At 38.6% G+C, this 24,419-nt stretch overlaps 1 protein-coding gene across 8 annotated transcripts in view; it reads right to left on the reverse strand.

The window, feature by feature from the left end:
* The window catches only part of larp1b (La ribonucleoprotein 1B), a 33,216-nt gene that overhangs the window by 3,850 nt on the left and 4,947 nt on the right, over positions 1-24,419 (reverse strand). The window contains exons 3-18 of one of the 8 annotated variants that reach the window (XM_071497592.1): positions 23,035-23,091; positions 21,673-21,904; positions 19,388-19,561; positions 17,872-17,997; positions 17,359-17,527; positions 14,383-14,527; positions 13,685-13,862; positions 12,752-12,933; positions 11,341-11,415; positions 9,517-9,876; positions 5,903-6,017; positions 5,381-5,550; positions 4,036-4,142; positions 3,067-3,227; positions 2,676-2,820; positions 441-550 (exon numbers count right to left, since the gene is read on the reverse strand). In XM_071497592.1, coding sequence (XP_071353693.1) covers positions 441-550; positions 2,676-2,820; positions 3,067-3,227; positions 4,036-4,142; positions 5,381-5,550; positions 5,903-6,017; positions 9,517-9,876; positions 11,341-11,415; positions 12,752-12,933; positions 13,685-13,862; positions 14,383-14,527; positions 17,359-17,527; positions 17,872-17,997; positions 19,388-19,561; positions 21,673-21,904; positions 23,035-23,091 — 2,506 coding nt within the window. The remainder of the gene's footprint in view (positions 1-440; positions 551-2,675; positions 2,821-3,066; positions 3,228-4,035; positions 4,143-5,380; positions 5,551-5,902; positions 6,018-9,516; positions 9,877-11,340; positions 11,416-12,751; positions 12,934-13,684; positions 13,863-14,382; positions 14,528-17,358; positions 17,528-17,871; positions 17,998-19,387; positions 19,562-21,672; positions 21,905-23,034; positions 23,092-24,419) is intronic. The other 7 variants (XM_071497593.1, XM_071497594.1, XM_071497598.1 and 4 more) reach the window with 7 other exon arrangements.

The raw sequence follows: 24,419 nt of genomic DNA on the forward strand, positions 1-24,419 counted from the left end.
AATTAAGTATATAAACACAGGGTAAAAAATCTTGACTTGGACTTTCATTGTTCATGCATGAAATAAATATTTGTTAATAACATATTTATCTTTTATTGCATTTTTGTTGGTTTAGTTTTGCCTTTATGCTTGAACCTTTGCGATACACTCCCATACCCAAATATTTATGATATAAAGGGTCAACTGTTCTGTCATAAAATATATATGACTCAACTATTTGTTACTCTCGATATGGAGTCTTCACTTGTTCACTCTGTTGTTTGTACTGTCAACAATGTTTTGTTGAATTAGGAAAAATTAACAAATAGTGTTAAAACCCAATTTATGTTTCTATAAATCACCTGTAACAGTGATGTGATTTTATTCTGAAAATCTTGTTAAAACAGTGGAAGTGGCCGGTGAATTTTGGGACAGCTTGGTTCCTTAATGATGTTAATTACCTTTCTCAAAGTCCTTGAGGGTCTCTTCTTGAAAGTCCTTGAACAGATCTAACCTGAATCTCTTCTCCAAACCGTAGCTGTAGTATCTGAAGAGACACTCCAGTCCATATCTGCAGGGGAAACACAAATATTTACCTGCACTCTGACCTCTCTAACAATTACACAAATGACTTCTAATGTAGCTTCTAGGCACTGGTATGTTGCCACGGACAGGGTGTTGTGTGATGTTACTACTGCGTTGTAAACTGATCTTCAGTGTACCAGTCATTTTCCCACGTGTGTATCCAACATTTCACCACAGCAGCAGCTTTTTCTCACAGATTATTAACGACTTTAATGCAGCTGACAGAGGAACCAGACCGACGAGTTGACATGTTTTTGCTTAAATTAACTCGATGCGAGCTGCTGCATAAACAGCTGATGGGGTTGTTTAAATGTCTGCTCACACACCCTGAGCCGCCCACTTATTTAGACAAGAATGTGGGTTTGGCAGGTGTGTGAAGGTGCTTCTGGCAAACTGTGTTGCAAACAGGCAGCCTCCTGTTAACCCTCCGCTGTGGAATAATGACCTTGCAGCTCTCTGCAGACACACTGAAGGGGTCATCCATTAGCCAAGCTTACACAGACAGGAGTGTACACGCGTGCATGTAAACAATCCTTTCTGCAGTCGTCAGGGAGCATTAACATGAAAAAACCCCAGTCTTCCTAATCTGTGGCTCACCGCTTTCTTCACTCCTCTCCATTTTTTGGTTGACACAGCTTCACTTGTGCACATCTTGTACTTATGTTTTTTTAATTCACTTCAGTACTTTTTGGTTTTTATTATTCATCGAATCTTTGTTCTACTCTACTTTGAGCTTGAAAAAACTTCCAAACTTCTTATGTTTCTTCACTCAACAGTCAACATTTTAATCATTTAAATTCTTTACAATGAATGAGCCATTTATCAAGCAAAAATGTTAAAAGTCTGCGTCCAACTACTGATCAGACAAAACGATTTCAAGACACCACCTTGAAGTGTGAAAGTGCACTGCATTCACCAACAAATCATCATCATATCATAACTTAGCACAACAAAGTATCTCTTCATTTATTAAAATATCTGTATCTCATGACACCATAATCATTATCATTTAAGAAGACAAACAACAAGGTGTCCTTGAGTGCCTTTAAAAGGCACCTATAAATAAAATGTATTAATATTTATTAACATCATCCATTTTAAATGGTCTATTCTTTGGAGAATAGGATTATCTCGCTAATATAAACCAACAAGACGACACGACAACATTTTAAAAAAGAGCTTAAGAACGAAAAGGAAAATCATTCTGGTCGTCAGGCCTCTCAGGCAGCTTCACACACAAAGGTCATCTGATCTACCTGTTGTCAGTCCTCCAGTCCAGCTCCCACAGACCACTTCATTGTTAAAGACGCTTTAATGTCTGCTTTTCAAAAGTTGGCAGAAAGTAAACTTGGACCCACACTTGTTTCCATAGCAACAAAATCAACTGAAACAGTAACTGGTTGCATTTTGACAGGTCACTTAACAATGATTCATGAGCTGCCCTCACGAGATCACTCTGATAAAAGGATGAGCACTCAGCTCGCTGCACAGTTACTACACTCAACACACTGAAACAAAGCCTTTAACATTTAGCTAAAACTCTTAATTGTCCTGATGACCAAAACAAGCTAGAACATCAGTTCCTGCAGCTACATTGATTATAAAGGCGGCTACAGATAAAGATACTGTGATTATAAATTTGTTTTCTCTTTATTATGAGAGATTTTATACTGAGCCACTATTACAATGCAAAGAGCTCCGTTTTTTGTCTTTGGTTGAAGCCAATGAGCTTCTGCACTTGTGAGACTTCAGGTCATTCTTCATTATTTTCTAACATTCAATAAACTGAGCAGTTAACTGAAAAATAACTGTAACCCGCAGCCTGAATACATATCATTATTAGGATTAATTGTTACCAGTAAGAAAGAAGGAGGAAGTTTTCATACTGAGACTAATTTAAATTAAAGAAAGGCTTCAGGATGTGAAGGTGTGATTAATGACGCAGGTGAATCAACTTATGTTTGCTGTTTGCTTGTTTCCAGGGCTACATTTCACCACAACTTGGTTTGTTTGAATTTCTAAGCCAATATTTTACATCTGCTGCTTCAGGTGTAGAAATGTATTTGCATGGGGCTCAGCGTTTCATCAGCAGTTTCATTCCTCCGCCTCACCTGTAGTTATCTTTGGCGTCTTCCACCGCATACTGTTTGAACTCCTCGTACATCTTCCTGTTGAAGTTGTCCCGCAGGAAGAAGGACCAGAACCTGAACAGAGTGTTCATCTCCTGAGACTGGCCGATCCCCAACCGTTTCCTCTCTGAAAAACATCAGTTCAGTCATCACAAAAACAGCTTCACATCTTCAATACACAGATGCTCAACAGGAGATTGTTTGAATCTAAATTAAAACACAAAATGAAACATTAAAAACAAGATGATTTCAGACTCAAACCAGATTATTTCTTATTCTTTCTGAAATGTCTAAAAGTTGTGAGCATGTGACACATGGGCAGGTGTCACAGAGCAGGCAGGTGTGTATGAGCATCAGCTTTTTGGTTCTGTACCGTTAAGGCACCGTCGGCGGTACTTGTGGTATCCCTGCTGGGTGAACCCGTTGTCCCTCAGCAGCTCGTGGGATGGATGCCAGAATTTGGGCAGAGACTGGGGGGTGCAGCCGTAACTTCCTGACAGCGGGGCTCCTTCTGATGGAGAGGCGTTGGAGCTGCTGTGGGAGGAAGAGGATGAAGAGGTATAAAATTCAGATAGTCTTTAGATTTAAAAATTCAGCCAAATGTTGCTTTCACTTTAGATCCATGTTTTATTACCTCCACCAAGGAAGTTATGTTTTCATCCATGTTTGTTTGTCAGCAGGATGACATAAAAATGAACGAACCGATTTGCACCAAGCTTGGTTGAGAGGTGGGACACGGGCCAAAGAAGAACTCATTAAATTTTGTTCTGATCAGGATCATTTACTAAGAATTTGAAGTTTTTTTCTGTGATGTCTGGTTTATGTTATGTGACACTGGCCTTGGCGGAGTGCCCTTCTAGTATTTTTTATATTAATGATCATGATCTACACAGATTAAGTTACTGTTTTGTCATTTTTTTAAGGAATAAAAAGCTAAAACAATTGCTAATGTGATGCTATTACACTACTATGAGATCTATGCACTTGTCAAGGGATTCTTGTCAAAACTGGACGGCTTTTTAACTGTGCATGGTCCTTTGTGTTGAGTAATAATCACATTGAAACTCTGTAGCTGCAGAACTCCATATCAAATGACCCGAGGCAAAAATAACTTGATCTGGAGATCTGTAAGTAATACCCATTTGTGGCTGTGTGAAGCACTTTAGCATCATGTTGCGCGCGTACTGACACAGAGAAGTGAATAAAGGTCAACTGTGGATGGGCAATGGCTGCAGAGGGAAAGGAGGAAGTGACCAGATTGAGTTCTTCTTTTATCTGTGTCATCTACAACTGAAACAACAGTGATGAAGGAGTGAGGCTCTACTGAAACGAGCAGTCGGACCTGATGGATGCAGAGCGGGGTCGGTGTTCCCGGGAGTCCATCACCCAGCCGATGTGGGCCTCATGAGGAGGGTTGGAGCTGTGGCGGGTCTTCTTCTTCCTTGGCATCTGGAATGGAAAATCACAACAGATTCATCGCATTCATACGTTACAAAAAGCTGCTCACGAGGACAGGGCAGGGTTTTAATACAGAAAGTTTCTCATAATTGATTGAACTGTAGTTGAATTTGTAGTTTTACAATTTGTTTTAAATTAGAGAGACGAGAGAAGTTGGCCTCACACTGTGTATAACCATAGATTATAAAAAAAAAGCTACATAAAAAAAGCCTCAGTGGTGGGATCTAACATGAGGTCTTGACACTACATTTGATTCTTAGCAGGTGAAAACAAACAGAGATGGTTCTGAAAATGTTACTTGATACCTTTTGGCAACGTATCTTTGTAAACATGCAAAACAGACAATAGGCAGTCGCTGCCTGCCACTGTAGATCAGGTTCATACTGAAACAAGTACAAAACCTGCTAAACAGTTCTCCTGCTTCACTATGAACAACAGGAAAAAGCTCTGGTTACATTAAGTAACTGCACAAACAAAAATAGTAATATTTAAATTAGAAAGCACAAATGTCACCAGGAATCAGTGAATAAATGAACAGCAGATTAGCGAACTGTGCATCTGTTTTCTGCTGTGATTGTTGTCATTACGGAGAAAATTTCTGTTGAAACGAAGCTTGTTATCACTCATAACCAGCTGCCACGGGTCAACCTGTTAAATTATACAGTAATCTGCAACTAAAATGGCAAACCATCAGAGAAGCGTCTGAAAAAATAATCATTATTTTGTGCATCTGAAACATCTTTCTTTTCTGGCCCTCGTTTACCAAAAGCCTCTTAGGGCTAAGATGAACGTAGCTTTGTTAAGTTTAAGAAGTGTTTCCTGAAAGCATCACAACTACAGACACTTAGAAATGATAACGAGAGCTTCCTCCTTAATCACAGGGGGAGGAAACAAAAACTGCTTTTTTTGTTCATTTTTAAATGAACAAAAATATATTTCTTTTTATCGTGAACACCAATGTTAAAGTGTCTATCTGTTCTGTCCTGGTGGTGTTTTTGACCACAGACACCTGAAGTTAAGAACCTGTTAACAGTGTGAACTCAATCTTGACTGTTGCTTTGGGAAATGTGCTGAATTTAAAGAGCGTCTGTAGAAATGCTGTTAGAAAATGCTCTTAACTTCTGAGGTTGATCGTTATTGGTGCTTTTATAAATCTGTGAAATCTCATGATTTCTCTCAGATAAAAAAGAGTGGTTCCACACGTGTACATACGGAGAAAAAGAGCTCACCTGTCCATCGACGGTGCCGCTCTCCTTCATGACGGGGTAGAAGCGGGGCGTCTTGGTTGGGTCCTGGCGTCCGGGGGTGCGAGGTGTTCTAGGGGTTCGGGGTTGGTGAGAGCTGGGCGACTCTGGGACCGTTGTTGGAAGAGAGCGGGCCAGCTCTGCTCCGTTGTCCACTGAGAACACACATTGTTTCCAAGAAATACAAAAACACTTAGATTCACACTACTTTGATTATAATCTACTGATTATTTTGACTGAAATGTGCAAACCAGAAAACTTGATCGACTGATCATTTGTTTGATGCATTTTAATTGTCTTATTGTTTGTTTTTAACATATGGAGAACAGACCCACTGGAAGCAGTATTGTTATTGAGTGGATTATCCCAATGAAATAAAGGAAGTCATGAAAAAATTAACAAAATGGCATCAGCAAAGGGAGATGTCTAAGAAATATGACAAGAGTGTGGTTACAAATGTAGACAGGCTGTTCAGCTTGTGTGTTACTAGCAGCTCCATCAACACACCTGGCATGGGAGGAGGTGGGACTTCCTGTTTTGGGTCAACGGGCACTTTGGGGGCAAGTGTGTCAAACTCATCTTTACTGATGACGTTCAGCTTCTTGAAGTGCTCCACTTCCTGCTGAGGAACACAGAAACATGTATACAGTCAAAAAAAGAGTCAGAAGAACAGCAGAGGACGAATGAAGCCGCTTCTTATTAACAAGAGATTTAAGATTCATTTTCCTGAAATATTTTAAGTAACCAGCAGTGAGGAGGCAACAGTCGAACCTAAAGCGCCAAAAACAGACGTGAAATAAACTTTTGAAGATCCTGCGTAAGAGGAAAATTGGCACATTTTAAATTTTTATTTACATCATGACCTGAGAATTAAGCACATTTGACTGTGATTTGAACTTGTATAAATTTATCATTAATTTAATACATTTTAATCGTCCTTTTAAACTTTTCACGTGTGCTGAAGTATTTTGATTTGAGCTGCGACAATTAGTCAATTAACCGATTTAACTGATCGACAGACAATTACTCTGCAACTATTTAAATAATCAAATGATAATTGGATGATAATTTTAATTTAATTAAAAAAAACCCAAAACATCAAATGTTTGACTCTAACAAAATGTAAAACTTAAAAATTAATTAACAAAAATAATCTTTAGGTGCATCCCTTGTTTTAATTTGCTGTAACAATCATTAATACCTTGAGGTTAAAATTGTTCAAAATGACAGTTTTTAAATTTTTACAAACATGTAAATGAAGGTTTTTTGGTCTCTGAGGTTTTTGTACTGTAGGAGAATATAATCAATGTGAACAATCAAAGTACTCCTGCACCACACTCAGATATGAATACATAATAATGTGACCTCTATGGCTGCGTTACAGGCTGTTTAAACTGATAACGGTGCAACATGGTGGTAAAAATACATGATATGCCAGCGGCGGCAGCCACGCAGGCCTGTGTGACACACAGCAGCTGTGCAGCGTACTTTGAACTTTACACAGCAGCGTCAGAGGGAGAGAGAGAGAAAGCCAGTTAACCTTGGAGTGTGTGTGTTCAGGCGTGACAGTTCACACATATGTAGACATTATTGACAACCTTCGAGGCCAGAATGAGCTGACTACTCTGAAAAACCAACGTCAGCAACCAAAAAGAGAAAGATTTTCACAGTTTGAGGATTTTCAGCTTTCAAACAGTGTCACCTTTGGGCGACACTTTCAGCGTTTACACTCTGTAAATCTTATTAGTATGAAAGATATTTATTATTGGCTCCATTTAATCTGACCTTTCCATTTCATTTCATTTTTCTGAAGTTAGAATTTACTTTTCTGAGGGTGATACAGTTTTGCCTGCATACATACAATAAAACCAACAACATACAACAAAGCAATTAAATATCATTTCTTGTATTTGTTGTGTATTTCACTGTGAACTTTTGGGTGACTTGGAGCCATTGCACACGTCCTTCTTTTCAACTTTCACTTCACACTTTCTGAACTAACGTTGCACTTTTGTTCTGAGTTTCATTAAAGAAATAAAGGATGTTCACTAGAGAAGTTACAAGGATGTGTTCAACAGCTGATGACAGAGATAAGAGTTTTGTGTTTCAATTTGTTCTTTTAATCTGTGGTATAAATTTTAAAGTTATAATAAAGGACAAGTGTCTGCAGCTGTACATGGATCACTGAGAATCACTATACAACATTTATGCAGTGTTGTAAAACTAGGCTGCACTCTGATCCTGAAGCATTAAGTACCTGTAATAAAATAAGATTAAATAACGCTATGCAGCCTGTAGACAGTGTTTCCACAGTGTTTCTGCAGAACACAGAGCTTTTCCAAAAAGCAGGTCGCTCAGCTCTGGAAGCAGCTGTGTGACACACATGTAGTCTGGAGGCTCGTACAAGTAGTAATTTATTTTGGTCCCACTATACACAGCGTGAGATTTAACAGTTCTGTCATGGAGTCTTTATGTCAAAGTGTCAGCAGCACTGAGCTTCTGAATCTTAAATCCTACAACAGCAGATAAAACCAGTAGAGCACCTTTTTTTTAAACTTTATTTCATATTTAACATTTTTACTGTCTGACTATTTCATGAGACTGGCTTAAATTTCCCAAGATCCATCTTTGCTTCTGTTTTTTTCTCAGTGAACATATTATATGTACATTTTTTGTTAAATGTTATGTGTAGATGTGATTTCCTGCGTTAGGACACGATGTGTAAAATTTCTACATGTTGGAAATCAAGTTATCACAACACACACAAAAGGTCATTTTGAGTCAAAGTATGGCTGCTTACATGTGGAATACAAAGGAAATTAAATTTCCAGGTTAGATTCTGCAGAGCATTTTTATATTTATGCAACACGAGTAACTATCTAATGTAACTCAAGCTTCATGAAATCAGTGGCATTATCTTTCTTTGTCAAGTCCACTGACATCCAGGGTGAGATTCTCAATAGGTCTCAAGAGAGGTCACCAATAAAATAAACATTTATATTTAACAGCTGTTGTGAAGTACAGATTCTCAGACAACATTTTCCCTGCTGTCACAAATAAAATTGAAAGAAAGAAGTTCCTATCGTTCAAACTGTGAAATAAGAATGAAAAATAAAACTATTAAAGCATCATAGTTTGTGTCCAGCAGTTCAGCTGTTGATGCACTGTGTTTTTGTCTTCAGCTGTGGACAGTGTGACCCTGTGGACCCAGGGTCAAAGTGACTGTAGCTGCACAAAGTTGCAAAATTCAGTTGTTAACAACAGAGCAGCGGATTCAATAACAGGAAGTGAATCAAATGCTGCAAAGGCCAAACAACCTCAACAATCTAATTTAGTGAGTCTTAAGTCAGCTGGACACTCTCAGTGAGAGAGTTTTCTGTCTTCACTTAGAGCTTTAACATCATCTCTTTTATTTAAGCATCAAAAGCTATTAAAATAAATTTGCAGTCAGACTGTTTTGTCAGCCTGTGTTTTATATATCTATATACATTAATTTATATCATACTTTATCTGTGTCACTTGTCTGGCTGAAAGACAAATTTCTCCTCTTGAAAAACAAGATTAAAGCTGAAGGAATATGAATTTCTTATTTGCAGTCTTACCAAGATAAATAAGTTTGATAAAGTCAACATTAGCTCAACAAAAAGACTGGAAGGAGGAAGCTTAGCACAACCAAGTGCTCTCCAACAACTCCACATCTGTTTGTGTTGTATTTGTGTATATAAATAGAAATTATAAACCATTTTTTAAATGGAAATTGCAGTAAAAGCAGAAGATGTATTGAGGATCTTGTGACATACTCGCTGCTGCCCTTTCTGTGAGGAGTGGTGTAATATAAAAGCCTGATTCTTCAGACATGACTTGAAATACATGTGTTAGGTGTAAATTTCAGTCTGGTGGTCTTTTGGCTGCTGTCAGGGTTCTTCTTCACCTCTCTCTCACACCTGTTTCCTACCTATTTTTAATTAACTGTCAATCTAAAGAGGGATATACTTGGGATATAAAAAATAAAACAAAAAACCCATGGCTAATAGCTAAAGCCCAAACTCTTTCATCCATAATTAGTCAGTAAAAATCAAAACGTTCTTATTATTATACTTGAAACACCATGTTTGTCTTACTTTGCTGCACTCGATCTGTTCCTCTCCCTTCCACAGGTCCTGCTCGTAGTAGAACAGTCCGTCATTGATGGCTTTGGCCAGGTCGGCGGTGATCTTGGCTCGGGACTCGTGGTTGCCTGTTCGGTCGCCGCTGGGGTGTTTACGGAGGTAAGGAGGGGTCTGGGTGACGATGAGGATCTTGTTGACATCTTGGTCGTCCAGCTCGTAGTCCGAGTCGTCCTCGTCTGACCAGTCCGTGAACTTGTTTTTCCTGGGTGCCATCTGCTCCATTTCCTCGTCGAAAAGGAAGTCCAGCTCCTCCTGATCGGGCTCGGCCGGTGGAGGAGCCTGGTGGCTGGGAGGAGGTGTCTTACTGTCCCCCTGTTCAACACAGTGAACACAGCCGTTAACAAAGGACCAGACAAGACGTACATTCAACTTCAGGAGGAGATGATAGAAATAGAGGATGTTTATAAACAGCTGAACATTTACTACTGTTCCAAAATGTTGCTAAAACCAATATGATGCTCTGCTGACACTGTTCACCTGCAGACTTTTGACATATCGTTACTATAAACTGCTCTCTGCTTTTTTCTTCCCACTGCGTCTGATTCAGGGATTTTAAAGGAGCTCAGTGGTACATTTTTCATAACTGCCTTAAAGCTCAAACAATACTGTACCTGTAACAAAACTAAACAAAAAATACCCACATATTATAAAATATTTATATCCTCTAATATTAAATTACCACCTGAAAGTATCCAAAGTTATTTAGAATAAGGGAAAACCAATATAATTTGACAGGATGTGCAGGTTTACAAAGGGTCAGCTTTTAATGTGAAGTAGTTCGTAGGACTTAGAAGCACTTAGTAACTTTTATTTTGAAAAGTGCAGTAAAAATAAAGCTCACTGAAGAGGGGAAATCAGCGAGCAACTGAAACTGAAACTAAAACACACTTAGCATCTTTATTAATAGATTTTATATATCATTTATTGGACAAATGTGTTTTAAGAATGGCACATTGAAAAAGATATTTAATCATTTCAGTCTGCTGTTAATTTTGATGCCAATTAGGTTGTAAGACAGATAGACATAAAAACCTTTTCTGCACTATGTGGTGTTATTGTGTTGTATTCTATTGTATTTAGTTGGGAGTAAAAACCTTTCTCTTGTTTTGCCTTATTGTTGGTGGAATTGTGGATTTACAGAATGTAATATATCTTAATTTTAAGGTTTACCTGAAAGTGCCAGAATATCAATAACCAAGATTATGAAACAAACTGAATCACATTATTGCACAACAACTTTACCAGAACTGAACTTTAGTGTTCTATAATTTGGTACAATTTGATATTATATGATCGAAAAGTTACAATCAATAACTACAGGAAAATACTACAGAAAAGCTTTTTAATGTGACTGCACAGCTAAAAACTGCACAATGGAAAACTGTGCAGTGTAAAAATAAAACTGCCTGTATCAGTTACATTGACGTAATGCGATATCTTTTTCACAGCCACTAAAATGTTTTATCTAAGTACAAGGTCAGTAGTCATACTTTGGATGGTGCTAGTCTCTTAATATAACTCAAAGTGTAGAACTTCACTGTACACGTATGTGATAACGGAGCAACGGAGGAAACTGATGATTGGTGACTCTCTTAATTTAACAGGTGAAGTTAAAAGGTTGAAAAATAAATAGTACTGAATGATCATATGATTAGTGAGGGTGAGCAAATATGGAAATAAGGCTGTTAATATGAGACATGAAATAAATGAGAAGCACAGGGAAGAAGCGGGGGAGGAGAAGGTGAGATGGGCGAGTGAGAGCAGGAAGTACTCAACTGCAGAGGGGAGGTGGTCAGGTGGGAGCGGTGAGGGTGGAGAAGTGCCGACAGCACACACATCATCACTGACGTGCTGCCGGTCAAAAGATGGAGGAGACAACGACAGAGAGACAGAAAAAGGGGAGAGAACGACAGGTGAACAGAGGAAGGAAGAAAGAAATCAGGTAATGAGGAACAGAAAAGTGATGATGGAAGGGATGAAAGATGCTCAGACATGTTTCATTTTCCCGCCTTTGTTTGTCTGGATTTGAAATTAAAATAGAGTTGTAAATAGTCTTTGGCTCTGGCCTGGTTTACTGCCGACTGTGCATCCTGAAAACTTCCTGTTACAATGCCCACTCATTTCCTGAGACAATACCAAAACTCCTTGGATACTCTTTGGCCCTTTCCTGTTCTCAAACTTTGTCCCTGAAGGCCACCGTACACTAAACCTACAGTAAACCTAACAATAAGAGCAAAACAATGGCAGATTTCTACACAAACTGCACAGCTTTTGTGATCTCTTATCCTTTTTTCACATTTCTGTAGCCTTGATTGCTAAATATCTCAATATTAACGCAAACTTAAAGGATCATTTCAATTAATTCAAACTTATTTTTATACTTATAGCCATTACTTCTAAAGGTTATTTCAAAGTACATTCTGAAATCTAGGAAGAGTGCTGCTCATGGGGAAATGTTGGGTCTCTGTAAATAAAGAGTAGAATCAACTCCTGCTCTAAATGAATGTACCCTGAAACAACTTAATTTCTGATTTGGCATCATACAAATAAAATTGATGAAAACTTTAAGAAACATGTCGGTCAGACTATCAGACAAGCTGTGCACAAGCAAACAGTTTATGCAGATTATTATCAGTCTGTTCGGGGGTAATGTTGTGAGTGCAGAGCTGCAGGGGTCAAAGTTTGAGCAGAAGATCTGCCTGTAAACTCGAACAGTTATTGTACAGTTTTCCTTTGTTTTATTTTCCAAAGAAATCTGACAAACCTAGAGTTTAAAGAGTGTCTGACTGATTAAGTTTCCTCACCTGTGCATGATTGTTGCTATTTACTTGTTTCCATTTAGTTTTTGTTTTCATTATTCACTTCTATTATCTATCTTTTCCTACGTACAATGGAGATTCGAATATATGAGAAGAATAGGAATAAGGTCGAATAATCCTTTAAAAGAGATGAATTACAATGAAAACACAGGTGAAAGTGAGAAGAACAAATGCTACAGAGACATGAAATAGCCTTCATATCATGGTCACTAAATAGCACTGGCAACAGGAGTGGTGATGTTTTTTAATAATCTATCAATTTGTCCTCTTGCTTCTGTGTTTAATGGTTAAATTCAGACACTGAACCATGGACTTTAAAATGCCTTTAAGTGTTTCTAGTGATTTTTTCCCTCCTTCATCCTCCGTACCTTTGCCTTCCCAGAGGGCTGTTTGTGTCGCTTCTCCACCTGGATCCAGGCGTCAGGGTCCAGTTTAGGGGCGGGGGCATCTTTACTGGCGTTTGTGGCAGACTCCTGGCTGTTGGAGCCGGGCTCAGCTGAGTCCTGAGGCCCAGCAGACTCGGGAGGAGTCTCCTTTACGGGCGATGAAGCTAAAAGAGCCGACACATCACACAGACACTCAACACAACCTTCAGCACGGCTTTAAAATCACACATCACGCTGTCAGCTCTCATTTAGGCAACAAGGTGCTAAAGTCTGGAGCCTCAACACTGCTTTAGACTCTGCATCGTTGATCAACAATAAATGTGATTAGAGAAGGAGGGGAAGTTAAGGTCAATTATCAGTTCATGCTGCTGTACTTGCTCATATCTACTACATATATTGAAATATATGTTTCTATGAAGCCCGGCAGGAATCAGAGGTAAAGCTTTTGTTATTATGTTATTATTGTTAAGTTGTTTGGCAGAGTATTAGTTCAACTGCTTGAATAATAAACATATCATTTCAGCATAAATTCAGACTCCTGGAGTTATCACTTGTGTCCACAACTGAGTAATTATTAACTAAAAACTGTGAATGACTTAACGGATAAGGCAGGCGATACTATGATCTTCTTTTTAGTGTCAACAAATCCCATGATAAGATCAAAAGCAACAACAGACTGTGACTCTGTTTCACTTTCTGACCTCCCAGACCAACTGGTTTCTACTCAGGACATAAATATTTAAATGTGGGTCACGAATGCATAGCTTCTATTGTAAAAAAGTCTCAGTAATTTACTAAACAAGCTGTTCACTGTAGTTTTTAGCCAAAGTTACTCAAACAGGAGGAAACTCTGAAGAGAAAACCACCAAGCTCTGCCTTTACTCATCACTTTGGTGGATTGAGCTGAACACTGACCAGAGTTTGTGGAGCTGAGGGTCTGTCGAGGAACGAACTCAGGACAGTTGATGAGCTGGGAGAAGTCGGTGCGGGGGGAACCCACGACTTGAGGGACAGCGATGGGCCAACGCTCCGGGTCGGTTTTACAGCGAACCCTGTCGTCCACCAGCTCCACCTCTGTGCTGCTCTTTAGAGCCTGGGGAGGAGAATTTATTAACACAAGGACAAACACATTTTCTCAGAACCATGAAGTGTATGCATAGTAGCAGCACTTTCAGTGATTTTAAGTGATGTATTATGTTTTTGTTTCATGTTTTCTATGTTGCCTTGCTGCAAAAATAATTTACAGATCTGAATGTTTGAAGAATTTAAATTTGAAGAACATCACAATAGCAAAATATGCTATATACTGTATATTTAAATCTAACAAACTACTTTTCCTGAACTTTTATTTGATGATCAAACATCATTCAGTAAACATCTCATTCTTGACCTACTCTGTCTCATTATAGGATTAAAAGTTTAAAGCAAATACACAACTGAAGGTGCAAGTTATCCTGAGATCTGTGTACCCAACAGACTTGAAACATAACCTGGAGCCAAACAGTGAAACCTACGTAACTTAATTAAACTGATCCCCAGAGGCAACGCTGAAACCTAGCATTAGAGCGAGGGGTCTAATTTAACTCCATTCATGACTGATGCTGTGATATTACCTCCATGATGAGGCTGATGTCAGTGGTGAGGGCTTGGACTCTGTGGAAGCTGGCGATGAGGGAGATTGGGAGGAAGCCCTGCGCATCCATCTTTCTCCTCAGGAAGAAGTCTCGCTCCAGGTTGTGGAGGCTGAAGTAGTACTCACTGGAGAAAGACAGCGTGGTACAATAAGTGCTCATCAAAATCTTTCACTGAGAAATAACGTCTGAAAATTAGAGCCACAAACAGAAGCCATGAGAGCAGCTCCTAGACGAGTATTAATGTAGCTGCTAGTGCTAAAACAATTAGCCAATGAACTATTTAGTCAATATACTAAAAGTCAATAAAGCAGTTTTTATAATCAACTAATAATTCAACCAATTTTAAATGTCATAGTCATTTTAGCAGTCATCGTTAGTGCTGCACTGCTTGAGAAAACGATCCTCTGGAGGCACTGAGTATGAAATATTACCAGACAGGAAGGGTCTCATGAAAGATGCTATCCAGCTGCATTAAGGGAAGTGCAGTGTCTCGTGGAGCTTGAAACACTCTAAAGACTAAAAGCCAGGATATCTTAAACTCTGCTGCACCGATCTTGACCACACAAGTTCAATACTCAACTACTTAAAGTCATTTATCAAATAAAGACGCTAAATATTCTCTGGTTTTAATTTGCTGTTTTATTCTATCCTGTTGTTGTCAATTGTATAGCTTTGATTTCAGATTGTTTAGCATCACCTTTGGCTCTGGAGGCGTTTTAGGATTAATTTTTGTCATTTACCTGCATTGGATGGTTCACAATAGAAATACAGACAATTAATGTTAAGGAGGAGAGAGATTTAACAAAGCTCCCCCACAGGAACTGAACCAATGACGCTGAGACCACAGTTTATGTATGCATCTAAACCATTGCACCACCACAAAACCAGAACCTGAAAATGACTGTTACAATAACTGTAATAATTTTTAATTTAAGTTTCAGTACCAATACTAAAATGTGAATTTTTGGTCATTTATATTGAGAAATAGAAACATGTTTTTCTACAAAACCCTTGATTTAATTTAACATATGTTATCAAAATATCAAATGTTGCAGGAAGCAGAACAAGAACTTAATAGTCAAAAAATTAGCAGATTTTTTAATTTGATTTCATCTGATTATCTGAATAACTGGACAAGATAAAAAATCTGACTTGATACTCAATACTTGTGATACGTGACAGTTTTTGATACTGTCAAGTCTGTCAGTCACGTACTGAGGTTCAGTATCCGGCCAATGTCAGCAACAGAGAGAAAAAGAAGAGAAATTTAAACATCATAATATAAATGTTCTTATAAATTCTTGTGGAAGTCACAATACATGTAGAATCTCCTGACTGGTGCACCAAATCTGCAGACTGGAAAATCTCTCTATTACTTGTCACACCACTCAAAGGCACCCCACCCCCCCTTTACCCCCCCTTCACCCACCCAACACCCCACACACACACACACGTCTGTACGTCGAGCTCAGCCTGCAGGCGGTGTGTGGTCGTTTCATGTGGAGTAACGCCAGCTGAGTGAGCGGCCTGAATAACGCTGAGGAAGACGAGAGAGGAGAAGACAAGAATGTCTCCCCTCTTCCTCCCCCCTTCCCTCTCATCACTCTCTCTCCCCTCACCCTCCTCCCTGAATTTTTTTTTTTTTTTTTTTTTTTAACATTTCCTTGCTCAGGCCTGCATATAATTCATCCCCTGTCCCCTCCAAGGCACTCAGGCTATATTTAGGAGTCCACCTCAGCCTCCACTAGCCTGAGTCTGCTTCAGTAATGAGGCCAAAGTTGTCAGTCAGGCGCAGAGGGCACACTGCCCCCTGCAGGACACATCGCAAACCACAGGAGATTTTATACACTAAAAACACTGTCTCCCTCACACCTCTGATCTACACTGTGCAGAAACAATCTTGACTCAACAGAAGCTGGTGGTTAAAACATAACTTCTACCTTTTCAGCCTTGATTTTGCATCATACTGATAAATGACTGAAGCCAAAATGTTATTACCTGCTTCACAAAAGAGCTAATTAGGTCCTAGAGAGTGCCATAAATTAAAGCTTTTAAAAGTTTCTTTTGAAAGGGATGCGTTTGATGCAGGTTAAAGATGTTTTTATCTTACAGTTAAAGTAGTGGATCTTTATCAGAGAGCTTTGAGGAAATCTATTTGTCACAAATCCTATTAGCTGCGACCAAAATACTGTATGTTGGTTTAAAAACTATGCAAACTTAGATGGAATAAATTACCTATGTATTAATTTTCCAAAAGTCACGACTTTTAGGAGTAATGTGAAGTCATGTGACAGCCCTTTAATGAAACATGATCATTCCCCTGCCCCAAACAAATACAAAAACACATCCTCTTTTGGTTTCTTAGATATTTTCTAATTTAGTTTTATTTTGTCTGCAACAACTGATTATTGTCATTACTTTCTCATTTTTCATTTGTTGTTTTCCCATCTAATTGATCAACAATTCTGATGAGAAACACTGCAGAAAAATCTTGATTACAGCTTCCCAGAGGCCAGGGTGATGCATTCAAATGTCCTGTTTTGTCTTATTTATGGCTCAAAAGCTTGAATTCAATTCGATTTCATATAAGATAAAGAATCTTCTCATTTGAAAAGCTGCAACCAGTGAACATTTGGCATTTTTGCTCGAAAAGAGACTGAGGAAATCAAGCAATAACCAAAACAGTTGGTGATTTGGCTGATTTTCTGTCAATCATGAGTTGCCTGGCTGTTTCAGCAGCAAAGTTATTGTTCATATGAAGGCTGCTGGATTAGGAATAAATTTGTGATGTTAAAATGAAAAACTGTGGTGGTTTAGGAACCTGAATCAGTTCTTCCTATCAAAACGTTGCTTCTTAAAGCTCCAATGTTGCAAATTCGCTGCTTGCAGAAATGCAGCCTCCCAGATTTAAAATAAAAGAAAAGAAAAGGAAAAACAAAGCTGTCAAATACTTACATTTGACGTTTGATGTATTCCTTCAGAAGCTTTTCATCCACTTTGTACATCTGGACCTTGCTGCCGTCATCGTAATAGTAAACCATGTTGGTGCTGAACTCTGTGGCGACCTGAACGGAGCCGTCAGACGACTGAGAGTCGCGGAAGCTCTGAGAGTATTCATATCGACCTGAGAGAGAGCAAGACAAACAGAAATGAAATATGAGAAACAACTAGTGAATCCTCTATAGCCTGTGGGAAATTAAAACCTGCCATAAGCTGCAAAAACATTTATTATGTCGACAGTTAATTTGCAGCTCTTTAGCTTGTCTGTAGTAAAAAAAAAGGCAAACAGCCAAGAACTGAAATGTCTTCTGGTACAGGAATGTCTCCAAAAAGCAGAACTGGATCTCAGTTTTTTCCTCATGTTGTTACAAAAGTTTTCAAACCCTGACTGAAGCTTTGTGCTGTGAACATGATTGTACAGTATGGTTCTAATCCATAGGGAAACCTTGGAGAAACTAAAAACCGTGCCTCGTCCGCGTCCTCTCCCGCGTCCGCGACCTTTCCCTCTGCCTCGTATTCCTCCACGAACGCTCCCACCGTCACTTCTGATGCTGGCAGTATCGTCCCCAAAGTCCCGCGGCTCTCTTCTCCAACCTGTGAGCAAGAAAACATTAAAGCACATTGTCAGATCTTACAGTTAGTTCATGTAGTGGTTCCCGATCCAGAAGTCCTAAAGGTCTCCAAGGGGCTGATCAAATCTGATAAATCCATAAGAGGAATTATATTAACAGCTACTAAGAGCTCAGGAGACATGAGCAGCTTCATACAAGCAAAACACTTTGATAAGTTACTTCTAGTTAAGTGTTTTTTGTTTTTTAGTCTTGTCCATTATTTCTATCAACTCTTCCATCTTAGTTTTCTATATACACTTTGGCTGTTTAGATCCAGGGGAGAAGCAACATCACTACAAACAGCTCGTACAGGGACAGAGACGCCAACAGTCAGATCATCACACAGCTTCTAAATAAACTTTCAATTTAGTCAGATTATCTGATTCACTTTTGGAGGTGATCAAAAGTAACTGCAATAATTTTCTGTATTGATTAATCTGCCTGTTGCTTTTATAATTAACTGATTAATCCTTTGTGGTGTCAAACAGTGGTGACATATGTTTTGTGTTGTTCAACACTCCAAACATATGAATTTCTGCTTGACTTAAATGGTTAATCAATAATCAGAATCGGTGTCAACTGATTTTCTATTTGAGAAATTAATAAATTGACTAACTTCTTGGTTCTATTCTGAAGGGAGAAGGCCTGAAATGTGTGTAAAAATCCTCCACTGCAGAATACTGTGGATGAAGGATAAACCAAGAATTTGCCTGCAAAATGATTAAAAATTAAGCTGGACCCGAACCGAGGACGCTGGAGTTCACGGTGACTTTCTTGAACCCATTGGGTACTCATTTGATGTTTAATTTTATTTTCTCTCCCCAACTCTGTGGGAGTTTGTTAACAACCTGTGTGAAGATCTCACTTCCTCTGCTGAGACTCCAGTTATGTCCTTAAATCTCAGAAAAAATTGGTGAGTCAAACGTTATCATATCCAAGAGAAATTACTAAAATAAAACCCAGGTCATGGAAAAAAGAAACCTTTAATTTTCCAGTTTATAGTCTCTTTTGCTGGTAGAACAATGGAAAATCTGATGAGTAATAAAGGCAGAGAGACCTAACAGGTTTTGAATCACCAATCTGATGCAAAAGTTTAGTGAAACAAATTAATAACTGAGGTTTTTGTTCAGGTTAACGGTTTACAGGAGTCTTAATTTGTATTTTCTAGCATGCTTTCAATATGTCATGTGTAAGTATAGAAAAAAGGCTTCCAGATTCTGTAGCGACAGATGGTAGTTTTGGTTGAAGTGGAGAGCAAACACGAAGTGCTATTAGAGAGGCAGAGAGCAAACAGCGAAGCCAAACCAGCGAGTAAAAAAGCAAAACAGACACTGAAGGCGTGAACAGAAAACAGTGAGCTGCTGGCCACTTACTCCTGCTGCTATCATGCGCCCTGTTATTATGGAGCGTGTGATTGGGCGACGTGGGGTCAGCTGAATCGCTGGCGGGCTCTGTGTCCAAGCGTGTCGGGCCCCTGCTGGGCGCCTTGTCGCCGTCATCCCGGGACGCTTCCTCCAGCGGCAGAGAAACCCACTTACGTTTGTTACCTAGCGATGATTGCACACCGGAAACACAGCTTGAGGAGTTTTGTTCGAAAATGCTGAAATTTTGTTCCATTTTTGGAACAAATTAAATTAAAATTAAATCACTGTGATAAAGATTCACTGGTGACGAAACTTCAGGATGATGCTCTAAATGTATCAGGGCTCAGACACTCAGCAGGACATCAAATTTAATAACATTTTAATGGTTTTCAAGTTTTTCTTTTTGGTAAATTATTTCCCTCAAAGTAACACTCCCAACCCAAGACAATCAAAGTGGCTGAGCTGTGACGTGAAGACTCCTCACACAATATAAAAGTGAAACCCTGGTAATAATTTTCAACCTTTTGATTTTCTTTTACAAAACTTTCATCCTTTCATCATTCATATATTCAAAGAATGTGAGTCAAGTTCCAGCTCGTAAACCTGTATTATTACTGATCAATCAGTCTCATCTTCGGGGCATGAAGAAATATGAGTCAGGGTTATGAGATGTTTCCAACATGTAACGTACTGTACAGCAGAATTAAACCTAACGGAGAGCTTATTCACCAACATATTTATCACTAATTATCATTAATTTACTGATTATCTTTGGTGAAATGATTTACTCCACCAAGAAGGGTAGGTCTTTTGTGCTGTGTGTTTGTTTTAAAGTTTATTAGCAGGAAACATTTTAGAAAATAAAACAAGTTAAAAGAATTACGCTCCTTGCTGAGAGTTTAATGAGGAGTTAAATCGATACCTCACACAAGTCCGTTTCTGAAGTATGAAACAGCCAGTAGCTGATCAGCTTAGCTTAGTATAAAGAGTGTAAACAGGGGAGAATAGCTAGCTAAATAAAGCCTTCCACTGTTTCCAGTCTTTATGCTAAGCTAAGGAAAGTTAAACTACACTTCATATAATTTATTTACATACAGACATGAGAACGGTATTAAACCTCATAATCTAACTTTTGGCAAGAAAGAAATAAGTGTATTCCCCAAAATGTCGATCTATACCTTTGACAGGTTTTAATGGAATTTGGTGGAAACTGAGACCATGAGTCAAGAAACATGGGATCAGCTTTTAGGACAACCTGAAGAGCTCAAAAACGCATCTACAAATTGAGGACAAACTCCATCTGCTTCAAAAGGGAAATTGTGTGATACAATTGAAAGCTCCAGAACAGCTACTTAATGGACCTCGTAGTGAGATGGTAGTGTCATTCATTTTGGGTAGTTCCTTGGTAAGATCCTCTTAACATTTTTGCAGCACTGTTTTATTTTTACTACCACCAGCACTACTATAACTTTATTAATATACTTAATTGAATTAACAAAATCTGACACACATATCCCATAACTGTCTATCACTGTGTGTTTTGGTGTAATATTTTAATATGTTGAAGTCCTCGCCGGATGTTGTAGTTCATTTTAAATCTATATTCAGTTAAAACACATTTTCAATAACAAAAATAAAAAAGATTTTCGGAGTCTGTGAGAACCTACAGGCGATTGATTATCTCTCATCTCATTCAGGTACAAAACTGATGTTGTAGTTTGTATCTGTTTAGCCTCCACATATATCGGTGTCTGTTATTGCTCTCGTTTAAACGTCTGTAAAGATGGAGTTAATCGGTGGAAGTGAGAAAAATAGATAATCACAGCAGAACATGCACCAATCTGAATCAACCACCAATTATCAACTGATCAATACAGTTATTGACATGCTCCCCCGATGCAGCAATCACAGATACAAATCACTGTCTGGTGAAAAACGTTCATCTCCCTCTTTGGTTTATTAAAATTAGTTTTTTGTTTGTTAGACAAAGAGTCCAAAGTGATCAGGAAGAACAAAAAAAGAAATGTGTCGAAAGGTGGTCTTTGGGTTTGGGGACTGAAAACCAGTAGAAACACAAAAGGAAATCCTTAGAGTGCCTTGGGTTTCCGTTTCTTTTTCTACTTAGTTTTATATTTTTTTTAAGGTTAAAGAAAAGTTGACATTCTGGAGATAAATTATTTCACAGGACAGTGATGAAAAGTGAATTAATCAAACCCAATCAGGGCTGCAGCCTTATTCTGATAATTTAAAGGATGCTGTTGAACATGCTTCACCCAGTGAGAAAATCTCCTCACCCTCACCTCCTCTCTTCTTCAGGCTGGCGCTCTTGGCGTCCTGTCCCACCTTGGGCTCTCCATCTTTGGGCAGCTCTCCCAGCGGGTCCCGCTGAGCCTCCTGGTTCTCTTTGCTCTCACCCCCGTCATGGCTGCTCTCTGATTTCCTCTCCGGTCGCTCTCTCCTCCTCTCCTTGTCTCTGCGTGAGGAGGAAGGCTTCTTTCCGTTGTTGTTGAGGACATTTTGTTGTTGCTGGAAAAATGGAAATAAAACAGCTCTTAATCATATTTTTAGAGGACAATCAAACTTTATGTGGCCTTTAATTCTTAATCATTTCCCTTTTTTTTTTAAATGTGGTTGCTTGTTTGTTCTGTGTCCATTGCTCCTTTGTAAAAATCACATTTTATGTTTGTGCTTTAGCTCCTGAAGCAAAGGATTTAACACATTCACAGCAAATTCAAGGACTAAAGATCGACATGTATCAGAGTTATTTCTCATCAGAATAGAGTTTGGATCAATGGGTCCCAAGAAAGAAAAGCCTGAAGGGTCACAAAATAATTTAAGCGACACAAGAAGAATTCTGTTACAGAAAGTTGTGTTTATTTTCTTTAATTGTCTTTTCTCGTATTTTTCATTTTTCTTGTGACATATGAATAAACAAAAAGCTTTTCATGCCTCTAATAATCTAAAAACTATTCTCACAGCTCTTTATGAGAGTCTCAGTTGGACTTTGCTAAATTTTATAAGTCTAATGGCTCTTTACTGTCAAGTTTCTTTGTTCACCTACCTGGTTTTATAGCTGATTTTAAAGCTGGTTAAACATGTACTTTACAGTAGAGAGATGAAGGAGAAGGAGAACAAGATACAAAGCTCTTTGCTGTGGTTCATGGTCAACAGCTTAACCTGGAGCAAACCAATGTGCCCTGTTCTTGGTGTTTTATATAGATCAGAAAAAGATGCCACTTTAGAGGAAAGAAAAAAAGGTTTTCAGGCACTCATTAGTCTTTATTTCACTTTGCGTACACATTTAAAAATTTAACTCAGGATTCCTCTCCTTGCTCTGCAGAAAGTGCCCGAGGAACATTTTCTTTTCAACGACTTATTTCTAAATTGTGAAGAATACCTCAAGAATTAATGGCATGTGAAAACAATTTGCACTGTGTTGTTTTTTTTTTTATGGACTTCAAATATTTTGGACCATATCACCTTTGAGGCTGACTGCAGAGTTTTAGTGCTCCACCTAGTGAGCAGAAACCAGAAAAGCTCGTCTCTGTGAGCCAACCAGTCTGCCTGGTGAAAGCAGCAGGAAACAAGCACTAAACATGGGCTTTAATGGGTTTGACAACATAACACATACATGCAACCACACACACACACCATACCTCTTTGGCCAGTTCACCAGGAGTGGGCCAGTTTGTGATGTCACTGAAGTCACTTGACTGTAAAATGGAGACAGAAACAGAGACATTAACAACAACAAATCATCGTTTCGGCTTTCACACGTCGACCCCTGTCACCTGGACTCATTGCAGTTATTTCAACAGTGTGTGGAGCAGGCAGACTCTCAGTGCCCTTCTGCTGGAGACCAGTGGGGAGAAAAAGGAGGTCAGTGCTCCGACTGTGGGGACACTGCAAACAACAGCGATAAACAGGCCGAGTCACTTTCCAGAGCCGTCAATGTTGTAAATTTGGACAATCTGATATGAGATCAAGGTTAGACAGACGAGGGTCAGAGCTGCACAGTAGGTGGGTATATAAATTAAACACATTATGATGATGATCATTCTACTAGGGATAGTATCCAAAAGGTTTTTTTTTTTTTTTTTTTTACAGTGTTTTTGATACAAGAGTGATGGAAAAAACTGAATTCACCCTTAAGGCTATTTTGGCTTTTAACCAACTCTCACTGCTGGATGTGTACTGACTGAAGCGTTTTTTTCTCTTGGTAGAACATATGCTTAAAGGGTCAGTTCACCCAAATCAGAAAAAAAGCTTTTTTCCTCTTTCTTACTAGTGAAAGATGAAACAAAACATAAAAATAAAGATTTGTGATTGTGTTTAATCAACACAAAAGACAAACTACAGCAGCTAAAAGCCCAATTTTTCATTTCTGACCACAAAGATTTGAGGTAAATCAACAAACACCACTGATCTTACAGTTGAAAAATCTGTTTGTTGTTGTCAACTGTCATTAACAGGCCTCTTATCAAACATAATTGCTGTGTTTACAAAGAAAACATTAATAGCTTACATTTACTTAATTTGTGACGGCCTGCGCTAAAAGACCTTGAAGTCCATGTGGGGGTAGCAGCAGGTTGAAATTTTCTGTTTTAAATTGGGTTTTGTTTACACTGAGTTCACAGTGAATTAAATTTGCCCTGTGGAGTAAACAAACAAGGCTTCTGTTTACATTCAGTGCTACTCACCAGACACATTGTGTTCTAACAAACGTAATGAATGGATTTCCGTCCTCATTAAACATTTGCATAGCCGCCTTTTTTAAAACTACTTAAATCCAGCAGTGCTTACGACACATGTGAACGAACATAATGACAACATATCATGTGCAATGAATCCAGCTGTATCAGAATTTACTGGAAAAATCTGGGGAAAAAAACAGGATGTTGGGCTCAATATTATTGTTGCGTCTCATTTTTATCAAAATCATATTGTGATTGTAGGATCTTAACTTTCCACACATTCTGTCCTCATCCAAATGAATGATTCTGAGCAGAGCTCCAATGATTCGTCAGCTTCAACAAATTAA

This window comes from Trachinotus anak, unplaced genomic scaffold (assembly GCF_046630095.1).
Source record: "Trachinotus anak isolate AG129_WGS33_773 ecotype Australia unplaced genomic scaffold, CSIRO_AGI_Tana_v1 ptg000015l, whole genome shotgun sequence".
Taxonomy (NCBI): domain Eukaryota; kingdom Metazoa; phylum Chordata; class Actinopteri; order Carangiformes; family Carangidae; genus Trachinotus; species Trachinotus anak.